Source organism: Poecilia mexicana, unplaced genomic scaffold, assembly GCF_051168715.1.
Source record: "Poecilia mexicana isolate PSO_F unplaced genomic scaffold, ASM5116871v1 scaffold_19, whole genome shotgun sequence".
NCBI classification, from domain to species: Eukaryota; Metazoa; Chordata; class Actinopteri; order Cyprinodontiformes; family Poeciliidae; genus Poecilia; species Poecilia mexicana.
In genome coordinates this window covers 19,044,663-19,067,212 of record NW_028263388.1, presented here as the reverse complement: position 1 = coordinate 19,067,212, position 22,550 = coordinate 19,044,663, and the positions used below count along the sequence as shown (strand labels likewise).

At 39.2% G+C, this 22,550-nt stretch overlaps 2 protein-coding genes across 12 annotated transcripts in view; both read left to right on the top strand.

Annotated features, from left to right (window-relative positions):
- LOC106919543 (disks large homolog 5-like) overlaps positions 1 to 16,205 on the top strand; it is a 32,207-nt gene extending 16,002 nt beyond the window's left edge. For 3 of the 6 annotated variants that reach the window (XM_088016340.1, XM_088016341.1, XM_014989969.2), the window contains 22 exons: positions 93 to 217; positions 332 to 507; positions 972 to 1,075; positions 1,472 to 1,564; positions 1,781 to 2,722; positions 3,514 to 3,628; positions 3,779 to 3,914; positions 4,189 to 4,310; positions 6,091 to 6,174; positions 6,262 to 6,421; positions 7,739 to 7,901; positions 7,987 to 8,120; positions 10,002 to 10,148; positions 10,492 to 10,675; positions 10,962 to 11,110; positions 11,343 to 11,513; positions 11,731 to 11,927; positions 12,269 to 12,412; positions 12,532 to 12,659; positions 12,990 to 13,099; positions 14,377 to 14,486; positions 15,312 to 16,205. In XM_088016340.1, coding sequence (XP_087872466.1) covers positions 93 to 217; positions 332 to 507; positions 972 to 1,075; positions 1,472 to 1,564; positions 1,781 to 2,722; positions 3,514 to 3,628; positions 3,779 to 3,914; positions 4,189 to 4,310; positions 6,091 to 6,174; positions 6,262 to 6,421; positions 7,739 to 7,901; positions 7,987 to 8,120; positions 10,002 to 10,148; positions 10,492 to 10,675; positions 10,962 to 11,110; positions 11,343 to 11,513; positions 11,731 to 11,927; positions 12,269 to 12,412; positions 12,532 to 12,659; positions 12,990 to 13,099; positions 14,377 to 14,486; positions 15,312 to 15,415 — 3,798 coding nt within the window. In that variant the 3' untranslated portion in view covers positions 15,416 to 16,205. Of the gene's footprint in view, positions 1 to 92; positions 218 to 331; positions 508 to 971; positions 1,076 to 1,471; positions 1,565 to 1,780; positions 2,723 to 3,513; positions 3,629 to 3,778; positions 3,915 to 4,188; positions 4,311 to 6,090; positions 6,175 to 6,261; positions 6,422 to 6,690; positions 6,766 to 7,738; positions 7,902 to 7,986; positions 8,121 to 10,001; positions 10,149 to 10,491; positions 10,676 to 10,961; positions 11,111 to 11,342; positions 11,514 to 11,730; positions 11,928 to 12,268; positions 12,413 to 12,531; positions 12,660 to 12,989; positions 13,100 to 14,376; positions 14,487 to 15,311 lie in introns of all 6 variants that reach the window. The other 3 variants (XM_088016343.1, XM_014989965.2, XM_088016342.1) reach the window with 3 other exon arrangements.
- Positions 16,206 to 16,344: 139 nt separating this feature from the next.
- The window catches only part of LOC106919544 (calcium-activated potassium channel subunit alpha-1a-like), a 93,806-nt gene continuing 87,600 nt past the window's right edge, over positions 16,345 to 22,550 (top strand). For 5 of the 6 annotated variants that reach the window (XM_088016349.1, XM_088016347.1, XM_088016346.1 and 2 more), the window contains exon 1: positions 16,345 to 18,156. In XM_088016349.1, the coding sequence (XP_087872475.1) occupies positions 17,923 to 18,156 (234 nt within the window). In that variant the 5' untranslated portion in view covers positions 16,345 to 17,922. The remainder of the gene's footprint in view (positions 18,157 to 22,550) is intronic. The other variant, XM_088016348.1, reaches the window with a different exon arrangement.

Here is a 22,550-nt window from a genome sequence, read left to right as displayed (position 1 = left end):
ATGCTTTTTTTATTAATTCATTTTGTTAAACAGCAAGTTATTTAAATGCTCGGTAATCAATGAGTAATTGAATATTTGTATTTTTTTCCTAGGATATGGATTTGAAAGCACTTGGTTTTGATATTGCTGAATGCGTAAATGATCCATATTTAACAGGAGATAGTGGGATATTTGTTTCCAAGGTGGACAAAGGAAGTATTGCAGAAGGAAGATTAAGGTAAATGTCTGTTTTACCCCTTTAGATTTAGATGACATGCTAAGGGCATTTTGATAATATCAGGAATGAAAGTAAAAGCAATCAAAAGTTGATCTCAAGTCCTTCACTGTGCAGAGTGAACGACTGGTTGTTGAAGATTAATGATGTGGATCTGACCAATAAGGACAGAAAGCAAGTGATCAAAGCTGTGTTGAGCTGGGAGGGAGTAATCAATATGGTGGTTCGAAGGAGGAAGTCACTCGGAGGACGAGTCATCACCCCAATACAGATTAACCTGGCTGGACACAAAGGTCAGTTTCTTGGTGCAGTTAAACAGTCACCTAAAGTTATAGCATTGAAATGCTTTGATGAAGTATTTATTTCCCAAGGACTTTTCCAAATTTACTTAATGTTAAAACCACAATCTAATTTATATGATAGATCAATACCAAGTAATGTAAGAGTGGTATTAAAGAATAGGTCAGTTGTGCAGATTGTCATAATCACTGTAGTGGACAAGGAAAACAAGTATTATTATGTTGCAGGCTGTTTTAATCTGTTTCGAAAGACCCCTATAAAACACATCAAACTTTCAGATTATAATGTAACAAAATATTGAAAAGTTTAAGTGATATTGGTATTTTTCCAATTCTATACAGGCTGCTGTCACACAGTTATGTTGTTGATTAACTTTAAAAGTATTTGGCATGTGTTATTAGTGTTATATTTGTCAAATTAAGCTCTTATAATAAGTCGATTCTTTTCTTGCTCTCAGACTGTGGAATTGGTTTGGAGAGTGGAGTGTTTGTTGCCACATTGGCTGCAGGAAGTCCTGCTGCCAGAGACTGTAATCTTGCTGTTGGTGACAGACTGTTGGCTGTAAGTATCCATCCTAAAATGCAAGTTTACTCAACTTAAGAAGCTTTTAACAAGACTCTGTTGGTGAGCATTCACTGTTGCCTGTAGTGCCCTCTACTGACCATGAGCACAAAATGCAGTAAGGTCCTAAACCTGTTCTGTCAGACTTTTTTTTTTTTTTTTTTTTTTTTGCTGGATGTTGCTATTTACTGGTGTTTTTTTGTGTTTTTTTTTAAACAAATTAATGGGAAGCATTAAAGGTAACAAGTTTATAAAGGTGGAACATTTGTATTTGTCAAAGTTTTCAGGTTTTTAAAGATAGATTTGTGTAGCTTAGCATGTTGGTGATCAGAAAACTCTTAAGATTATGTTACAGTAAGTTAAGTGTGTATTATTATTTTTTTTTACTGCACGCAGATCAATGGAATTGAACTTCATGACAGATCTCTTTCTGAATGCGAGTCTCTGCTGAGGACCTGTGACAACTCTCTCAGTATCTCCCTTATGAAGGTGAATACACTCAACCTTAACAACAGAAACATAACAGCTGCAAATTAATCACTTCTGATAATGTATTCTTCATGATTGTGAATAAATGACCTCAGGTCAGTTTTTTTTACCATAAGTTTTTTGTAAAATGTGTGTTTTAAGCCGAACAAATGATTCCCATTTTATGCATTAGTCTAAATCTAAAACATTTAACTGTCTAATTTCCTTCCTCAACAGTTCCTCCCTCAGAGCTCTTCTGGACAGAATTTATTTGAAGGTTTGAGGGACTCTGAAAAGACCCTGCGTCTCCAATCTGGTGAGCTCCACCCCAGAGGCTGCAGGAACTCCAAGCACAACTGCTCAACTCAAACGGACATTTGCAGCTGCAAGTCGAACATCAGACAGGAGGAAGTATGTAAAGATACATGCGGTTCCCTGGAAAACGGCGGCAACAGCGGCACTCATTCCCATCACAAATCCTTCTCTAACGGCTCCCAGCACTCCTGCTCTTTGTCCATGTCCCACAGTCTGTCAGAGCCTCATACAGCGTTCAGCTACCAGCGCCAGGAGCTCAGTCCTCGTTCCCTTACATTCACGCCTTTGGTGTCTAACTGCAGCCCCCCTCAGCCGCCTGTGGACAGAGGACAGAGCCCACCAGTGAAGGCCGGTGGAGGAACGTGGCCTAAAGTCATAGTTGGGGCTTCTCTCACTGAGTGCACACAGCTGTCCATCTTCAAAAAACCCAAACAGAGGAAGTCCATCTTTGAAGTAAACGCTTTCAGGAGGCCAGAGACGGCTCCTAAGCTGGACTACATGTCGAAGCATTCGCCACAGAGTTCAGCATCTGAAACTTCTCAGACGCCTCCCACCCCGCCCACCAGGAGCGACTCGTTTAGATTTAAGCATCGGCAACAGAATAGCTCTGCGTCCGACTCCACCATCACCACTGGCACGCCACCAGCCTCCCTGGCCCTGGCCGCAAGCCCCCAGGATGAGGGGTTTGTGGGAAGCCAGGAATATTACACCAACACACCTGCAGGAAAAAGCAAAAAGAACTTCAAGGAAGAGGAGGAGAGCCGACGGCGGACCGAAGTGCAGGAAAAGAGGAGGTACAGGCCAAAGTCGGCGCCAGCTCTACGGCGGAACGTGACTCCGTTGCACATTCCTGTTCCCATGCAGGTAACTGATCAAAGCTGCAACAAGTGGATAGATTTTCATACCTAGATTTATACAATCATGCATGTTGAATTTTTTCACCTTGACTCACAGGACAGTGACCCAAAACATACAGCCGAAGCTATAATGAAAAGGTTTATTTTAATGCATATTCAAGTGTAACTTTTAAATCCGATTGAATTTTCAGAGACATTTGACTGAGCTTGAGCAATTTTTCAAACAATAGGAAAAGTTCTAAATGTACAGTTTTTAGATGTGCAAATCTACTAAACGGCGTTTTGACTAAAGTCCAAAGGGTTGGAGTCCCAGTTGACAGCGTCTCAACTAAAGTTATACAGCTTTTTATTTCTCTTTCTCACTGTTTATGTTTTAATGTTTTTTAAATCTCTTTCTCACATGCTGTTTTTATTTTAATTATGTAAAGCACTTTGAAATGCCTTGCTGCTGAAATGTGCTATACAAATAAAATTTGATTGATTGATTGATAAAGATATACCCCCAAAAGACTGCAGCTGCAATTGTTCTTGATAGCAATACATATAGAAACCACACTGCTTGGATTTGTTTGAAAACCATGTATTGTTTTCTCTACTTGGTTATGCCCTGTTCTGTGTTGACCTATCAAATAAAAGTAAATCACTTTGTAAAGTGAGAAAATGTAAAATGGGGCAGAGGCGCATGAATACACTTTGTAAGCCCTTTTGTATTTATGATTTCTCGTTTTGTTTGGACACAGGCTTAGATTAAAACAATAATTTATCGGGTTTTATTTGCTGTTTGTTGTCTTCTGGCAGACTCAGGTTTCCTCTGATGAGCTCTCCCCAGAGCCAGTGGACTTGTTGCGCTTCTCTCCTTTGAGAACAAATCGGTACAGCGTGCCATTTGCCCCCCCAAGCTATTTGACGGCACGTAAGTCATCGGCAGGCACATTCTTAAGTAGTTCTGATTTGCATTTAAACAGGAGCTGGCTAATTTATTTTTGTAGCTGTCTTTATTTTTTCACTGCAAAAAAAAAAAAAAAAAATTACAGCTGCAGTTGTCCTTTTATTTATTTTTTAGACCTTCCACAGCGACGTGCAGCACCAGGCCCTGCAATGACTGCTGTTATGAGGAACCCAGTTTACACAGCGTGGAGCCATGAGATCCAGAACTGTCCTCCAGTTCCCAATTCAGGCCTTGATCAACATCCACAAAGGTCATATACTAGTCTGTGTATCATTTTTATGGCTGACTTCTGTATTGAACACCTTTTTTTTTAATACAAGTATCATACTTTTGAATTTCCTGACTAAAAACTAATTGAGGCCTAAATGTGTAGTGCTGCATGAAAAAATAAAAAAATAAAAACCAACCATGTACTTTCTGCCCCAGATCTCACGAACAGATGGCATGAGGCAAATTATATCTTGCTCTGGGTTGAATAATTGACTGCCAGGGGACTTGACATAGGCCTCTTTCTCCATTTTTAGCCCCCAGCAACAGGCTCCTCTCATTTTGGACCTTGGCCACAAGCGCAATGGACACTTGAGTGAGACGAGCCACAGCCAACCACCACACAGCACCAAGTCTTTGCCCTCTGGAGCCAGACTGAGTATGTATGCCTGCTTAGCTTTGATCTAATTTCCAGTTGTAAATGTTCTCCAAGCATTAAGTGTTAAGTTTCCTGTATTCATCCGGGCAGCTATTGTCTTTCATAGTAAACAGATGATTAATTGTTGTTTTACAGTGTTTTTACAGTCTGGAAAACTGGAAAAAGAAACTGGATTATGTATAAAATATATATTTCAAGACCATTGTCTGATTCTTAACCAACATCATGTTCTTCCATCAGTCTGTTCATCCACCAGTTCATCTGTCCTTTCACCCATTTTTCTCTTAGGAACTCCAATACAGCCTTAAAGGTTTATATATTGCTGTAACAACAGTAGTTTATCATCTGTTACATAGATTGTCTGACTTCAACTGAACATCTTCAGTCAAGATCATATTATCACAAATATTCTTATAAACAAAAGAACACCATCCATTTCTATTTCAGACCATCTGTTGATTCATCCGTTTGTCACGTTTATTTCGGTCACATATGTACTGTAAGTTTGTTCTTCTGTTCATCAATCCATCCGTTTATCCATCACCAAATCTTTCATCTGTTTATCAGTCCATCCGTCCGAGCATCCATGAATTTATCTTTTGCTATTAATTTATGCATCCACCCGAATCCATCTGCATCAAACTACGTACATGGTCCAACAGTCGGCCATCCCTCTGACAACAACATTACCCATTCATCTATCATTCTATTGATCTATCCATCCATCTGTTCATCCATTCATCTGTTCTTTCAAATGTTGCATGTTTTTTTCTTCCCAATTCCAGATTTAAAGTTTGTGAAAATATCTTCCATAAATGAATCAAACTTGTATTTATTCTAAAAAAATAAAACCAAAGTCTGGAAAAGAATATTGAGTGTGTGAGAAGCTTACGTTTTCTTTGATAACCCCCACCGTTTACCCACTGAAGATGCCTGACGCTGCAAATTGTAACACAATTTGAGAAGCTCTTGGTTGTCCACAGTGGATATGTAGACGAAATCAAAAGTTTAACCCCACTCCTGTTTTAGTCCACTCAGAGCTGTAAAATACAGTCGGACTTTTTCAGCAGTTCAGAGCAATACTTCATTAAGTATAAAACCAGATTCATTGGTCTTGGGAGGCTAAAGCTGATTGCTAATCCAAGAGAGACTTCTGTCTAATAACACCAGTCAATAATCTTCTAGTTTGAAAATTACTCTGACAACAGAGCCTTTAAAGCATTGCTTGTCATAATTGCTGTCTGAAATTAAAACGGCAATTGTAAGAAATCATGAGTTGTTGTTTTTTTTGTTTGTTTTTTTTGTAAAATAGCTGCCCAGTGAAAATGTTTAAAGATTCATAAAACCGTTTTGTTTTTTAGATTGGATTTTTTTTATTAAGATGGCAGAAGTCTGCTTTTGTCTCAGCCACTCTCTGAATAGCTGTTAGCTCACCCTCTGGGATGGACTGATCTGGATTCATACGAAATGAAGATACTAAGACGGTTATCTGATACACAGTTTTCCAACAGGACGTCACCTCACAAACTCAAAACTACCCCTCTAAAACCTGTTAATTCCCCCACAACTTCTTTGAGAAACCTGATCTAGACCTTTTGTTAGAAATAACTAGTGGCTTCCTCTGAAACTTGACAGGCCATTTACCATATATATAGCTCAGGTATAGACATTGACTGGTTAGGTAAAAAGTCTCAAATCCACATGACTAGCCGCCCATGGAGATGAGGATGTTTTTTGTTTTTTTTTTGCATGGGTAACATATATTTCCTCTTTTCTTTAGGCTCTCCTGGTACTTTACAGTTTAGGGCAGAGCGGATAAAAATCCCTCCGACCCGTTACTCTCGCTCCACTGGCTCTGACAAAGGTACTTTTCAGTGCAGATCTTAAATCACCTCTCAATAAATGCTGCTGCTGTAAATCATGCGGAGCTTCGCCTCTTTTGTCTCTCCAGCATCTCTTTCACACTCCGAGTGTAGCAGCCCAACCCCTCCCATGTCCCCCGTCAACCTAGACACGTCGTCTTTCTCCAGCAGCCAGTCGCAGAGCTCAGTTTCTTCCCATCCCAGGATATCAGTCAGCCCTGCTCCAGTTGGTGACAGGAGGAAGGATGGGTAAGCCAGCGTCTCGCCTGCATCCTCATCCGGTCATCATTCAGCAGAGCATGACATGTTTTCCTCAATTTGTCTGCTTCATTGTGATGAAATGCTCAGATTGCTATAAACAAATCCGTCAGCCTTCGTCTCACGCTGGCTCACCATCTAACCTTATTCCTGCCTCTGTCTCTTCTCTCTGATTAAAACCTGAAATCCTTCTTCTATCACTTTGATTCTTTATGCATCTATACATATATATGTCTATTTTTTTTTCATCTACTTCTCAGATTTGTTTCTTCCTACACACCTTCTGTTAGACGTCCAGCAGGAAAGCCCTTGTTCTTCTCTTTGAGAAGCTTGAGGTGTGTTCCAGGCCACTTGTAGCATGAACAGTGTATGCACAAGAGTGTCTCAACATAATCTTTGTGCATGTGCAAATGAACGCAATAATCAGCCCCTTTTTTTAGGGGCCCTCATGCATGATTTATTTACATTTCTAATGTAACCTAGAAATTAAATGTGTTTCCCTTTGGGGCATCATCTCTAATCTGCTCTGCGTGTGGTTCATAAAAATTCAGTAGAACTACTTGACTGAAGAAGAACTAAAGCACATTCTCTTACTTTTCTGTATGATGCGGTTTAAGGCTTTTATTTAACATAATAAATGTTTTAAATTTTTTGTAATTTACAGGAGGAACGTTTGACATTAAATATGCAGTACATTGAAAAAGCATTCTCACCCCTTAGAACCACTATCTTCAATTGATTTTATTGAAATTCTGTGTGTAGAACCAACAGAAATTAGTCCATAATTGATATTGTGAAGCCTCATCCATCGTCCGGCTGTTCCAGCTGTTAGTTCGAAGGAAATAATAAAACGTTCCACAATTGGGATATTGTCTTATAATCTACCACTGCTTTATATCTCTTCAGTTGCAACTCTGACTTGCCTGGTGTGATCTTTGGTCTTTATGATGGTGTTTGTTCACTTGTGTCTTTTGAAAACATTGTTATTTAGGTTTCAGTGTAAAGAACACAAAATGCAAATTCACAACACACTGTTTTTTTAATTAGTAATATATCTTTAGTTTTCTCTTTCTACTTATAAATGAAGCACCACTTGTTAAATTAGCTCTCAGTAAAATACAAATAACTACTTCTGGAAGGTGCTTTAAAGATGTACTCGTTTATAAAATTAAAGTTTTATTGACATGTTTTTTGTAGAAATTAAAATAATTTTTGTGGTGTAACCTATAAACATTTATTTATTTATTGAACTTTGCGGTGTACAATTATAGGTTAGTGAATTTTTGGACCTTTTTTTTTGTTTTTAAGGCCTTTTTTAGGTGAGCCACGCAATGTGACGGTACAGAAAGGAGTAGAACCGCTTGGGATCTCTATTGTCAGTGGAGAAAACGGAGGAGTGTTTGTTTCCAAAGTAACACCGGGGAGCATCGCTCATCAGGCTCGTCTAGAGTACGGAGACCAGCTGCTGGAGGTAAAGCAACTGCCATGCTTCACCTGCACATCAATTTCACTTTTTTAAAATTATTTTATTTCTAATAAATCAAAACTGTTTGCAGTTTAATGGAATCAACCTTCGCAACGCCAACGAGCAACAGGCACGGCTGGTGATTGGACAGCAGTGCGACACGGTCAGCATTTTGGCTCAGTATAATCCTCACATGTTTCAGCTGGGGAACCACTCCCGCTCAGGGTAAGCTGGCGTGTTGGTTTTTGTAGTTATTTTTAAAGAAAACTACTGAACCAGAGTTGTTGCTGCAACAAACGCTGAAACCGACAGAATGCATGAGTTTCAAATTTACTTTTAACATTTTAATCTTTTACAAACTGATCACAAAGCAAAAAATTCTATGGTTTTCATTGCGCAACTTTGAATTTATGAATTTTTTATTGTTTATACGTGGTCAAAATTGTACATGCTGTCTCATTTATATATAAATACATAACAATATTTGAACAAATGTCCTTTAGAAAGTTTGAAAAAAACCACACCCTTTTGTTGCCAGTAAAAAGCTTCTGTCGTGATCCTGATGGACTATTTATTGACAGAAATGTCAAAGTTTATTTAAGTCATTGTCCCTGACATCAATCCTAATAAGGATTTGTGAAAATGCTTTGTGTAAAAGTTGGGTACATCAGCCAGTCTAAAGGAACCATGCCATTTCTGGCAAGATAACGGGTCAAACATCCACTTGGAATCAAGCCTGAAGCTTGCTGTTGGCTATAAAAACTGTTGTTTCTCTTTACTATTTCAAAGGGCATTTGAAATAACCAAATACCGTATTTTCCGCACTATAAGGCGCACCGGATTATAAGGCGCACCTTCAATGAATGGCCTATTTTAGGACTTTTTTCATACATTAGGCGCACCGCGTTATAAGGCGTATAGAATAGACGCTTCATACTCTATTATTACACATCCACATTAATAAAGAAATGGTCCCCGAGTACTTTATATAGTAGGCTGGCCCAGTCGTTGTTTCACTCACGGTGTTGGTGTTGCGATATTATGCCCAACTGCTTTCTGGGTAACACAGACCAAACGACACCCTGCCGCTGCAGTCTCTGTCTCTCTTCCCCTGCCCCTCCCCCCCTTTAAATGTATTATCAAACTTTATTAACAAACCAGTGTTCTGACAACTATCCCAGCATGCACCGCGCACTACTTCTTCTACGGGGGAAAAAGAAGTTGGCGGCTGCTTACCGTAGTGGACCAACTACGTAAGCAGCCTACTGCATGTCTGTGTAAACATGACGTCTTTCATTTCAATCTGAGTTAATTAGCGTAGCATTTCTGCCGGATTTTCACAACATATCAGCCACGACAATGGACAGGGGAACCAACAAGTTCATGTCATCTTTTTTGGACGACATCAAGGTGTTTGAGCCACTGGATGCCTCCAACATTGTGCGCGTCACAGCTAAAAGCTACCGATAGATGAGGAAAACAGCAGATCCTCACACCCTCAGCATAAATATAGCTGTGGACAAGATCACTGATGCCTATTGTTCTTGCAAGGCTGGGTAAGTCGGCATTCATGGTTTTGATGGTCCACAATGTACATTAGCATGTTTACCACTGTAGCTTGTGTTTGTGAGACGGTCACGCACGTGGTAGCTGCACTGTGACCTAAAATGGGCATTAGCCAATGAAACGCGGCCCTGTGGTAAGGTCCGTTGCTGGACCTGTTGTGGCTCAATATTGGTCCATATATAAGGCGCACCGGATTATAAGGCGCACTGTCGGCTTTTGAGGAAATTGAAGGTTTTTAGGTGCGTCTTATAGTGCGGAAAATACGGTACATTTAAACTAATGCACTCAAATCCTGTTTTAAAAAATATTGAAGGTAATTTGTGGTATAGTTTCACTGTAAAAAGAATTACTCAAATGCGTGACTGAAGGCTCAAAATTATTGATATTCTTGCTCATTATGTATTCATGGAAGCTGTTTACTAGCACCGAATGTTATAGATGACAATAGTCTAAAACAACCAGAAAGTAAATATTTAATCAGCTTGTGTAATTGAGCTAAGTCAAAAGATATATATATTTATAGATTTTTTTTTTTTTAAGGTCTCAAGTGGAGTCTGGTAGCAACCATCTCACTACCAGTCCAGATAATCACTCCGCCGTGGACACACTGAGCGAACAGGACGAGGGAACGATGACACCTTCTTCCAGGCAGACTACTCCTGCCACAAGCCCACACAACTCTTTCAGGTGTCGACGTTGTTTCACTCACTCCACTGAACACTTTAAGGACATGTCTCCTTTTATTTCTTTTGGTTGTGTTCATGTTTGATGCTCACAATATGTCTGTTCATTTCCATGTCAGAAATTTAAAAAGTTTCAGAGTAATACATTTTAAAATTGCTTATCTGCTTTACAAGCCAATTGAACGGGTTGATACTGATTTGTGTTCATGTTTTCTAGATTTTCTGGTTGTAAAATAAAAGGATATTTGCCTTTTGAACATTCTCATTTTTCCATTATTACATTTGAAAAGCCAATTAAGCAGCAAGTTTTGATGTTCTAAGGAGTTCAAACTTTGGTTTAATTTCAGGCTTCCAGGTTCCCTTTTACTGCGGGCTGCAGAGCCTCGCCTGGTGAGACTGAAGAGGATTGAGACAGAGCTGGGTGTGCAGATCTGTGGAGGAAATGTTTGTGGCATCTTTGTGGAAATGCTGGATGATGAAAGCCCGGCAAAGACTCCTGACGGACTGCTTACTGGAGACCTAATACTGGAGGTAAAAACAGGGTTTATCAGTGTTTGTGATGTGTAAAGAATCAGATTTACCGTAAAAATGTCGCCCAATAGTTAGAGTAAGAAATCATTGGATGCTATTCAGTTATACATTTGTATGTAGCTGAAAAATACCTCCTGTGTTGTCTAGAGTTTGAAGTTCAACCTCTGTCCTTGGTGTAGCTGTCTCTGTTCCACATATTCTTATGAGTGTTACTGTAAATGTCATTGTTCTTTGTCTCTGGCAGAATTGTGTCCTGTTTGTCAGTTGTACAATTGTTGTCTTTCAGTACAATGGTGTCAGCATGAAGAATAAAACTAAAGAAGATGCTTACCTGGAAATGTTGAAACCAGCTGATGAAGTCATGTTCAAGGTCCAGAACTACAGGGACAGCCTTGCTGTCATCAAAGAATCTCAAGGAGACGGATTTTTCATCAGGTGCTTAGAGTTTAAGCATTTTGTACTGCTGTTTCCTAAATAAATAAATGTTAAGCCTGGGGGAAAAATATAGGAGCCCCATTAAAAAGTAAAAGCAGAAAGATTATGCAATTTAAGTTTAATAAATGAGACGTTTTTTCTTGTCTTATGTCATACGTGTGGTTCAGAATTAAATATTTTGTATGTTAATATTTGAATGAACACATTTGTGACGGTGGTTTAATTTTGTCAGAGCGCTTTATGAGCAGGTTGCAGAAGCGGAGCAGGAGCTGAGCTTTAAGAAGGATGACATCCTGTATGTTGAAGACACTTTACCAAATGGCAGCTTTGGCTTCTGGATGGCCTGGCAGCTTGATGAGAATGCACAGAGGCTGGAGAGGGGACACATCCCAAGCAAATACATGCAAGTCCAGCCAACGGCAATGAATTAGTTTGTTTTTAAATCAGTTTTTGTTTGAATGTAATTAACCATATTAAGCTCATAATTTCAAGTAAGCTCACGTGTCTCATCTTGTAGATAATAAAATGGCTTCTGTGTTTGTCAGAGCTCAGTAATTTTAGAATTATTCACTACATTATTGAACACTTGACATCATCTGCGCATGTCAAATGTCTCTTAGGATGGATCAGGAGTTTTACAAAAGACACAGCTTGGCTGACATGAAGGATGAGAACGGAACCAGTAAGTCCATGTCTGCTGCTGCTCGGAGGTCGTTTTTCCGTCGGCGGCTGAAGCACAAACGAAGCGGCTCCAAGGATGGGAAGGACCTGATGGCTCTCGACTCCATAAGCACAGATTCTTTGCCCATCCCGGAAGGTGAGATCCCCCCCACCCCTCTCAGAAATATCTTCGACTAATTTCAGATCTGACCCAAATAGTCATTGACCAACTTCAAAGTTTTACTGAATCTTGTCTATTCCAAACAATTTCAGAATGAGGTTTACAGCAGATATTAGAATTACCTACTCAAAGTCCAGCCCTTCATTATCTTTATTCCCAGCTTCCTGCTCTGAATTAGAGAGTGAGAATACACTATTTCTGCACTGCCGCCTGGGAAGTCAGAGATAGAACTAAAGAAGTACATTTAGTTCTAGAACATTCCTTTCAGGTTAAAATAATGAATCCCTTTAAAGTTAATTTCTGTACGTCATGCTCAGATGGAATGGGCCTGATGTACCAGCGGGTTCAGAAGGTGGACTGCTCGTCCCCCAGACCGGTGCTGATCTTGGGTCCGTTAATGGAGGCCTGTAAGGACCTGCTGGTGACAGAGGCTCCTGCTAACTTCTGCCGCTGCTTGCCTGGTGAGTGTGCTAACCAGACACACTCACATAAAATGTATTAATATAACATTGTACTGAAGCCAGAAAATAACTAGATAAGCTAAATAAGTTTGATTGTATTATTTTGTTCTCAAATCTAGAAATCATGAAGGCATCCCAACAGGCGATAGAGCGAGGCGTGAAGGATTGCGTGTTCATCGATTACAAACGGAGGAGCGGCCATTTTGATGTGACAACTGTTGCATCAATAAAGGAGATCATAGAGAAGGTAAAGCTTTTTGCTCATTTCATCAGTGGGTATCTGTGCATCAGACTGTCAGCTGAAGGTTGTCCTAGAACAGCAAAGTTTTGTATGGCAGCTCAACTGTTCTTCCTCCTTGTATCTACAGCCATGCCATGGTGGTTGAAAAGTAAAGTAAAGTGAAGTATAAAAGCAGAAAAACTTTAAATTATTATGGATTCCAAATCCATACATAGTAGAAATATGAAGAAATATATTTCTATTTTATAAATATATGTTTAGCTAAATCTTGACCAACATTTTGCTTTGCACCATCCCTCATTTCTCATGCAGTATTTTGCTGTCATTCTCTCATAGGACTGTCACTGTTTACTTGACATTGCTCCTCACGCCATCGAACGTCTTCACAGCGTTCACATCTACCCAATCGTCATATTCATTCGATACAAAAATGCCAAGCAGATAAAGTGAGTAATCCCATGGCCCTGGAAGCATGTGTGGTTCACCTTTCATTTTCTGGCCTGAGGATATGTTTGATTTGATTTGTTTGTCTTGAAGCTGCTGTTTGATTAGAATTACAGTTCAAACCTTGAACGACGTTTTCTCTGAGCCGTTTGTTCTTTTCTTTTTCATTTTCTTTTTTTTTCATTTCATTGGATTTGATCAGCCGGTTAGTCTGAAAGAAGTCTCCTTGTTTTTCCCATTTTTTGTAATCGCACAGGAAGATTTAATCTGTTAAACTCACATCATGTTATTTTTGTGCGCAAGCGCATAAGCACAGACACAAATGAGAACAAGCTCTCATGCTTTCGAGGCCTCTCACACTCACACACACACACACACACACGCACACACACACACACACACACACGCACACACACACACACACACACACACACACACACACACACACACATGGCTGCAAATTTATGAAACTGCAGCAGTTGAACGTGGCCGAGATTGATTCCTGCTAAGCCTTCAATGTCATCAGCTGAGTGCCAGCTGTCCTGGGAGGGGCTTCCTGGAGCTTGTGTGGGTGGCTGTAATTTCCACCTGGACTGATGGCGCAGCTGACAGTGGCTTCAAGTATTTAATGTGACCTTTATAGTCAAGGAGGCAGCAGTAGACTTTGATCATGAAAACCAGCATGACCTCTTCAGTAATGAATGTTTAGGTATTAAAAGATTTTTACTATTTTTGTCAGGATTCATGTCAGTAAATGTTGTTTTTAGCACAATATCCACTGTTTAGTTTCTTTCTTTTTTTTTTTTTGCAATTAAAAACAAAAAGTTCTTCAAATTTCAGATATCACGTGTATTCAGTGTATTGACTCGGCACACTGAATACAAATGTACTCGCGCTACACAACTTTGTAGCACGAGTACAAAATGATAGTTATAAAAATAATAGTTTTAAAATCTCAATAAAATACATGAAGGTCTGAGGTTGTAATATGACAAATGTGAAAGAGTTCAAGGGTTATGAATACTTGGTACTTTTTGTTGCTGTTCATTTTGAATCCTAAACATCTTCAAAATTATAAAAATGTAGTGCATATTAGAGGAATTTGAACAAAAGTTATTCATCTTTGAAGCAATAAAGTGACAAACACGACTCTTAACCTAAATGCGGTCAATAAAAATATATTTTTGGATTTATAGATGCTCTGGTTTGTTGCAGCGTTTCTGCAGCTTTTTATGAAGCTGTGTGGAGGTGCTAACCGTTGTGGATATTTTCTCCTCAGGGAGCAGAAGGATCCTCTTTACCTGCGGGATAAACTCTCTCAGAAACATTCCAAGGAGCAGTTTGAAGCGGCACAGAAAATTGAGCAGGAGTACAGCCGGTTCTTCACAGGTTAGTGGAAATGATTTATTTTGATTGTAATGAACCGACTCCTAGCTTTGATATGGAACGTACGCAAACATCCGTTTCAAGCCGTGAGTGTGAAGGTTATCCGAGTTGTGCCCATCTTCCTTATCAGATCAGGGTTAAAGATTTACGATCTGGAGCAGCAGACAATCTGAAACCCACAACTGTCCAGCTGATTAATGAGAACAAGAGGAGGCAACTTATGGCAAACAGCTTTGGGAGCAAACATACCACTGATCCTTTAAAACAGGAACAAGTTGCTGGCTCATTTTCTCAAAAATGGGAACACAAACCAGTTTTTATCTGGTGGAGACAATTGAGAGGTTGAGAGGAAAATATTCTTGTTAATTCCAAAGATTTGAGCTTGAATTATTTTAATACCACCGTCTCATTTAAATAACTGGAAACTAGAACATCTCTTTGTGTAATGATTTTCAAAATCCACATTGATGAACAAGTAATTTTATAAATTTCAGTCCTCACCTAGTCTAGGATCGAGTTGCTAAAAGAAATTATTTGCTTTCTCACACTATCTCTTTACATCGGTATGACAGAAACAAATGGGTTAGTAATAAGACTTTTGCAGAAACTGATCAGCTTAAAAATAACATTTAAAAGAAGAACGTTTAGACAAAACACTCCCCGCTGAATAAAACGGTTTGGTTTTTCAAATGGCTTTTAGAATTTTTCTTATCCCATTGTCTGGTTCTACTTTTCAGACGTTTTATTTACTAGTCATAAGTTAAGTTAATATTTGACTTGGATGCTTATCATGTGAATATTCCTCCCCCACCCTCCACTGTGTTGCAGGCGTTGTCCAAGGAGGCAGCGTCTCCTCCATTTGCACTCAAATCACGACCATCGTGGAGCACGAGCAGAATAAAGTCCTCTGGATTCCAGATGGAGCACCATAGAGATTTCATCCCACTCTCACATTTATGTAGCATTTTATTATAATTTTTTTTAATCATAGGGTGCACTACAAATCGCTGACACTTCCGTTAATGTCCAAGGCTTACTCAATTTTACAAACATCAGCACAGATGATGGTAATAATGCAATATTCCCACTACATTAGTGACATTGGGAGCAGCAGATAGGTTTGTTTACACTAGTATTTGATACTTGAATGTTCTGTTCTCCCTCAGATGTGGTAGCACTCCTTAAATTCCTTTTTGTTGCCATAAAATAATGTTGGACCACAGTGAAGACCATATTCCTGAAGTGATGATGGACTAGACTTCAATGCTCTCTTCCTTTTCTATATTTATATGCATTTTCTCCACATTTACTTTTGTCTAATTATTAGGAAGAATGTTTTCCATTTAATTTCTATTTATAGAGGAGAAAATTGTCTCTTCCTTGCATTTTGTTTTGTGGTATGAAGGTTCCCTTTCCATTTCATTCCTCTTAAATAGCATTGTGCCAATCCAGGTTTTGTCTTGGAAAGCTGCAGGTTTTCCAGTTGTGACACTATGTCCCCTGCTTATGTATTTCAGATTCTGCCAGTATAGTTTTTCTTTATTAACTTAAATTGAAAAAAGGGACTATTTTTTATTTTGAATATCATAGATGGCTGTCAGTTAAACACACCCACAGGTACCTTGTGATTCATCCTGGCACATTTCGTCTTGGATAAAACACTTGCGATGAGTTGAAGGTTAATATTTCCTTTAAAAATAATAAAAACTAACTATAGTTGAATTGCAAACATTCTGTGAATTTGTTCAAAAGTAATTTGTGTGTGTGTGTGTGTGTTTTTGTTTGTTTTGCTTTTCTTTTTATTTGATCAACTGGAAGACTTTGTTAAAGTTAACCTACTCACCACCAGAGGGTGCAATCTACCATTTCAGATAAGTAAGATGTACTTTTTTGATCAATTTTTTAGGTGCTTGTCTAGGAGGATGTCTTTTAACAAAAGGTTAAACTGCAATTAAATGGAAAGGATAACATCAGGGGATGTCTCTTAATTTTGATGATAATGGTTAACAACTTATGACGACTCAAAATTAAATTTTTCAGAAAAGACTGTTTAATACTGGAATGTTTTGTTACAGTTTAAGGTGCTTGGCTGATGCCTTGACTGTTGACCACCAGATCTTAAGATTCTCTACAAGGGGGAGTAATCCACAAAATGGTGGTCATTGTGAACTGACACGAAAAAAAAAAAAAAAAATCTCCCTACCCAAATCATCAAACTGTGGAAACTTTGCATCAACTTAAGCAGAGCCAAATTCTTAAATATTGTTTGGGTCACATTCCTCTCATGTTATACACTTTGTCCTGCCACTAAACTTTAAAGCAATATCCATGTGCAGTATTCAGAATTTATTAACTTTTTATTTTATCATCATCTTGAGGACAACGGTTGGCTGAAACATTTTTTTTTTATGTCTAATTTGTGTAATTTTGTGGGAGACCATTTTTAACTGAAATAAACGCTGGAAATGTGTGCAAAGAATGTACGAGGCAAGTTTTAGACGGGTGGCCATTGTCCCACCTGGATCCCCCCCTTGGTGGCGCCACTGAACGAAAAATCCTTTTAAAAGCATATTTTAAGGTTTCAGCGTTTAAAATATTTATAAAGGAAGACAGGGGTTCGAAATGTATCGTCCAGGTGATGAAGACGTCTCCCCTGAGTTATTGTCCGTAGACACCAAAGTTGGTCATAAAACATTGATGAATCGGTCCCTATAAATAACTGGGAGCATCTACGTCTGCTGTTGATGGCTCCTCCCCCACAGCTACCTGTAAATCTGCGATGCCATCTTCCAACAAATGGATGAGACAGGCGGCCGCTGGAGCTAAAGGACAAAAACAAAATCGCATTAAGTGAAATCTTTTATCCTTTTTACAGAATATTTTAGCTTTTCACCGTGAGGAGCGCATTCAACAGTGCGCAGGACAAGAGGAGCTGCTGAAAGCTGCGCCGTCAAACAAGGTGGAGGAGTGAGTGAATCATCGACTGACGAGGACAGCGCTCCCCTTTTCTTTCTGTGATAATAATAAGCAAACAGATCAGAAATATAGGGAACGCTACGTTTTTATTTTATTTATTTATTTTTGGACCACGAACATAATGTGATTTTTTTATTTTTTTTACGCACAGATCAAACTGATGACGCGCAACTCGTGCCGTGGACGCGAATCTTGAGGCGCACCTTGCTTTCAGAAGTTTCTTCTTCTTATTCCCCGTCTCTCTGTCGTCCACTTAACTTTAAACAACCTTCCTCTTTTCGTGAATGCAGATGAGCGGTAGCGGGAAAGGAGAGCAAGGCGCGGCGATCAAACATGCCTGAGCCGCTGTGGCATCAGGGGGCGCTGGCTGGAGCTCCCCGAAGCGCCTGAATCTTTCTCGCTCTCTCTCCATCCAAGTTGATTTGTTTGCTCAGAGGGGCCGGCAGGTGACCAGAAGTCCGTGATGGCAAAGAAAGGAGAGAAGTACAGCCCGGACCCCTCGATCCACATATCCAAGATGAATGTGGTCATCCCGTTCTCGCCCGACGTGCCCTGTGACAGCAGCGGTCAGCGGATGTGGTGGGCTTTCCTCGCCTCCTCCATGGTCACTTTCTTCGGGGGGCTCTTCATTATCCTCCTGTGGAGGACCCTAAAGTACCTGTGGACCGTGTGCTGCCACTGTAACGCCAAGAAGAAGGTAGGTTTGGTGTGGCTCGGTTCCCACGGAGGATGAAATTTATTACGGGTTTTATTCCTGGTGAGTCGAGCAGTGCGTGACAACAGCGTGTCCAGTCAGTTTGATTTGTAAAATATAATTAAATCAGTGCTGAGGCCCCCCATCAACAGAGCACAGAACATGACTCTGAATAATAAACTCTGCTATTCTTGGTCTATTGCAAAGGTTCCCAAACTGTGGGGAGGGGGGGGGGGGGCGCGGGAAACCGTCTGGATGGATGAAAAAAAAAACAACTAAAACATGAACGCTGTATGCGCTCGGTTTTTACCTTAGAATAGCCAACTCTCTGTTATTCCTCTGTCAATTTGATACAGTCGGGGCTTCCACACTTCCCATATCTGTGTCCTCTGTCACTTTTATCAGCAGTTAAAACTGTTTAATCCGTTGTTAACGTGTGGTAACCCGTTTTTCCGAGCCGCCTCTAAACGCAACATGAGCGCTACGAAGCTCGCGCTGGGTTTACACCTGTATGGCAGCGAAGGAGACCTGCTGCTGCTGGGCAGGTGTGTTAGAATCATGGCAGCAAACCAGCAAAACGCAAAGAACTTTTCACAGTTTTTTCCCCGAAACTAACAGACTGAGTTGAATAAAGCTGTTGGATGCAGGTAATGTTTGCTAAATGATGACTAGCTAGCTAATATCAATACAGCACCTTAAGCTTAACAAGTAGCCTGTAGGCTACCGATGTTGTTGTCTATGTCCAGCTACATACATTCATTTTGCCCCCCAAAAAAGTCGATTCCCCCCCTCCCACTTCCCCTTATTCTTAGAGACAGGGAGTCTATAAGAATCTTCCGCACCCCCTCACAAACGTTGTTCAACCAGACAGCTATTTGTAATCCATAGGGGGGTGGGCGGGGGGCAGAAAACGTTTGGGAACCACTGGTCTAATGTGACACTCTGTAATGGTGCTAAAAAGATTTTTACTTCCAACACTGAGAAAGGTGGAATCTCTTCACACTTGTTGGTAGATGAACTTCTATTTAACGTGGTTTGATCAGAAAAGTGATCCAAGATGGCACAATCCCCATCAGCAACGCCCTTGATTAAGTTATGCTGATCATTCTGGTTTTGATTATTATTATTCATTATAATAATAATATTCCAATCTGTAGATAAAGATATATTGGAGACTCAATTTAGTCTCTAATATATCTTTAACTACAGTGCCTTGCGAAAAGTATTAATTCTCCTAAATATATTTTATTTTTTATCACGTTTTAGCAACAAAGTGCATTTTACCAGTAAGTACTTCCTAATTTGGGAATTTGAAGGACAATGTTTGTTTTTTTTTTTGGGTTTTTTTAACTGGAAAGTGTGGTGTGCATTTTTATCCAGTCACCCAAGTGAGGGCTTTATGCAAAAATTTCTCCCTACAATTACAGTTGTGGTATTGGTTTTCTGCCACACATGAAAGTTTGCATAAAAACCAAAAGTTACATCTTAGTTTCTTCTGATTCGAACATATTGTTTGACGTGATGGCTGTCTCCTACATGGTTTGTGGGGGGGAAAAAAACCCTCTTCCATAAAGGCCAGATTTCTGCATCCATGTTTTGGTTACTCCTCTGACATGATGAAATGTTGGAACGTTTTGGTGACAATACTTTTCTAAGAGCTAAAATTTCAGTAGACAAAGGGTTTCATTTACAACAGAGATCCATTTAAAACAAAAACATGTAAAATAACAATGTTCAAAAAGACAATAGGCATCACAATTAATACAGTGAATTAAATTACCTGAATTTATCCAATCAAAGTACTATACTCATAATGACACCATTAAAAAATAGGATCAACCAGTTATGCTTTCTCCATGTGTTTGAAAAAACAAAACATAAGTTAAATTAAGCTGCACAGCTTCAGGCCCTGTTGTAATTGCTCAAATCAAAGAGCCAATGCAAGAAAATCCACTTCCACCCCATTTCTTGTTCCTGTAGGAAAACACCATCTGTAATAAGTTATGACTGTAGTCTGTGGTCGCTGGTGCTAAGAAGCAATATACAGTGGCTTAAAACCAAACATTGATTCGCAAATAAATGTATATAAACATATACCAAAGTACCTGCCTGTGTGCGATCAATGAAGGCTGGTGAACCTGAGTACAAAGTGCGACTGTGGCTGAACTTCGAGGTTCCACGATAAACAGCATCCAAATGTGCTAATGTTCACTTGTGATGCTGACAGTGACTGGGGGAGGAGAATGCAAATGCTACTTTCCATTTATTATGCATGCCCATCAGGTTTCCTTATGAATATTTTTGTTTCGGGGCTTTTCTCGCAATCCATAATAAATTGTCAGAATTGCTCAGAGTTGTGGCTACTTAATTTATCTTTCTCAAGCACAAATGCATTCAGATAGAAAACCACCAGAAGCTCAAGTTCAAAGAAAACACGAGCCTGTGAGGAGTAGAAACGTAATCTTTTGGTGTTTGGGCATTTGCTTGTAGTTATTGACTGCTTGTAGTGTTTATTTTTCAAAATGAAAGCTAAATTTGTTGCTTCTTGATACTGAAGGACAAAGATAGGCTGCTAATTTAGCCTGAGGAGGAGTATTTAGTCTCTGTTTAATAATCTGTTTATCAGAGAGTTAAATATAAATGTGAGCATTATGGAATCGTTTATATTGCCAGGTTGTCTGATATTCATATGAAGCTACTTTTTTGTATACACATACTATAGTGGAGGGATCATCTGTTTCAATCTGAGAGCAGCTGAATGTAATTAGTTTAGTTTGAGTTCAGAACCGGTTCAGTTCCAGTGGTAATCGCTGCAGTGACCTAAAAGCATCCTGTAAAACTTCTGGAGCTTGATTAAAGGATGACACTGCTATATAAACGTCTCTGTCATCGACATATAAATGTAATTTGACTGCAGGGATTCATGCAGTGCCAGTGCCCCTTAAGTACTGCTTGTTCCAACTCTTTTTTTGAAACCTAGGCTCTCAGTGTTCATCTACAAAGAGCAGAAAAACTGAGGAGCAAAAGGGCCAAAATCCAACAATTACTTGTTGAAATATTGATGTACATGTAACAATGTAAACAGAATTGTGCTAAGTACATTAAATTTATAATGTAGCTACACTCATGTAAATGTGTCAATAATAAATAAACTTATTGCATGTTTGACTATAAATTTAGCAAATTATTAAATTTAGGCACTAAAGCAAATTTAGCTTTAGTGCCTATATAGTAAACTTACTACATTATGAGGGTGGCCATTTTTTTACATTCCTGGAAAAAGGGAAAATAATACATTATGGTAATATAACTGTAAAAGACAATATTATATTGTTTTTTTTAGCAACAATTTTCCAGCTTTTATAATAAAAGTAATTAGACCACATTTTAGTTTGTTTTTTTTCCCAATTACCTTGAAAATGTGTTTTTGTTACTAAAGTTGTGGAATTGTCTGGCAAATAAATAAAAAAACAAGGTGAAAATATAAATAACTTTTAAAAGCATGCATTTTTGAACTAATATCAAGATGAAGAATAACTATTTAATTGAGGATGAAAATCATAAAAAGACAGAAATGTTGTAATAATATCTCACAGGCTGATATCCATTTCCAAGAATGCCAGCTATTCATCCATAACTGCAGGTTTTCTCTTTTGAGTGGCATGTGAACATTTAACAAATGTTAATTTTAAACCACGCAAAAAGTTAGCGGTCTATTTCCTAATTTGCTAAAAAAAAATTTAACAAAACATTTCACATAGCCGTCAAAAGAGAAAAACTAAAAAAAAAAAAAAAAAGGTTGGTATTAGTTCTTTAATTTCCACAGCTTACCAATATTTGCATGTGATTTAAAAGAGAGCAGTCAGATTTTTTGTTTTCCTGCTTTGATTTTTGCCAAGTGGAGCGAGAGAGCTCCACCAACCTGTTGTGCTGCTCTGTGGGAGTGAGCCATAGATGGATCATCCTTTCACTCAAATCTGCCCATTTCCTTTGCATTTTACTTTCCCTTACACTCCTGGCATTCGTTTTCGACCTTTCCTTCCCCGTCGTCTTCTTAAAATCCTCTGTTCCTCGTCCAAGAATCGGTCTCACTCCAAAGAGTCAGAAATGCAGTGTCAGGTGCTTACAGTATGCGCCATATGAATAAGTGTTTTGGTTGCTAAGCAACTAGGAAGCAATGGATTTCATTATAAGAGTAAATGTCCGCGTGTTATGCAGTTGTCGAGGCTGTGAGATGTGGCAGATTGTGTTGGAGGAACAATCCACCCCCCCTCTCTCCCTGCTCTGCATGTCATTAACAGGTCAAACAGCAAGATTTTGGAGACTGCCTCACAGAAACGAGTTGATAATCTGTTTGATCCTTCACTAGATTCCACCTCGCTTGTCATTTGCCACCC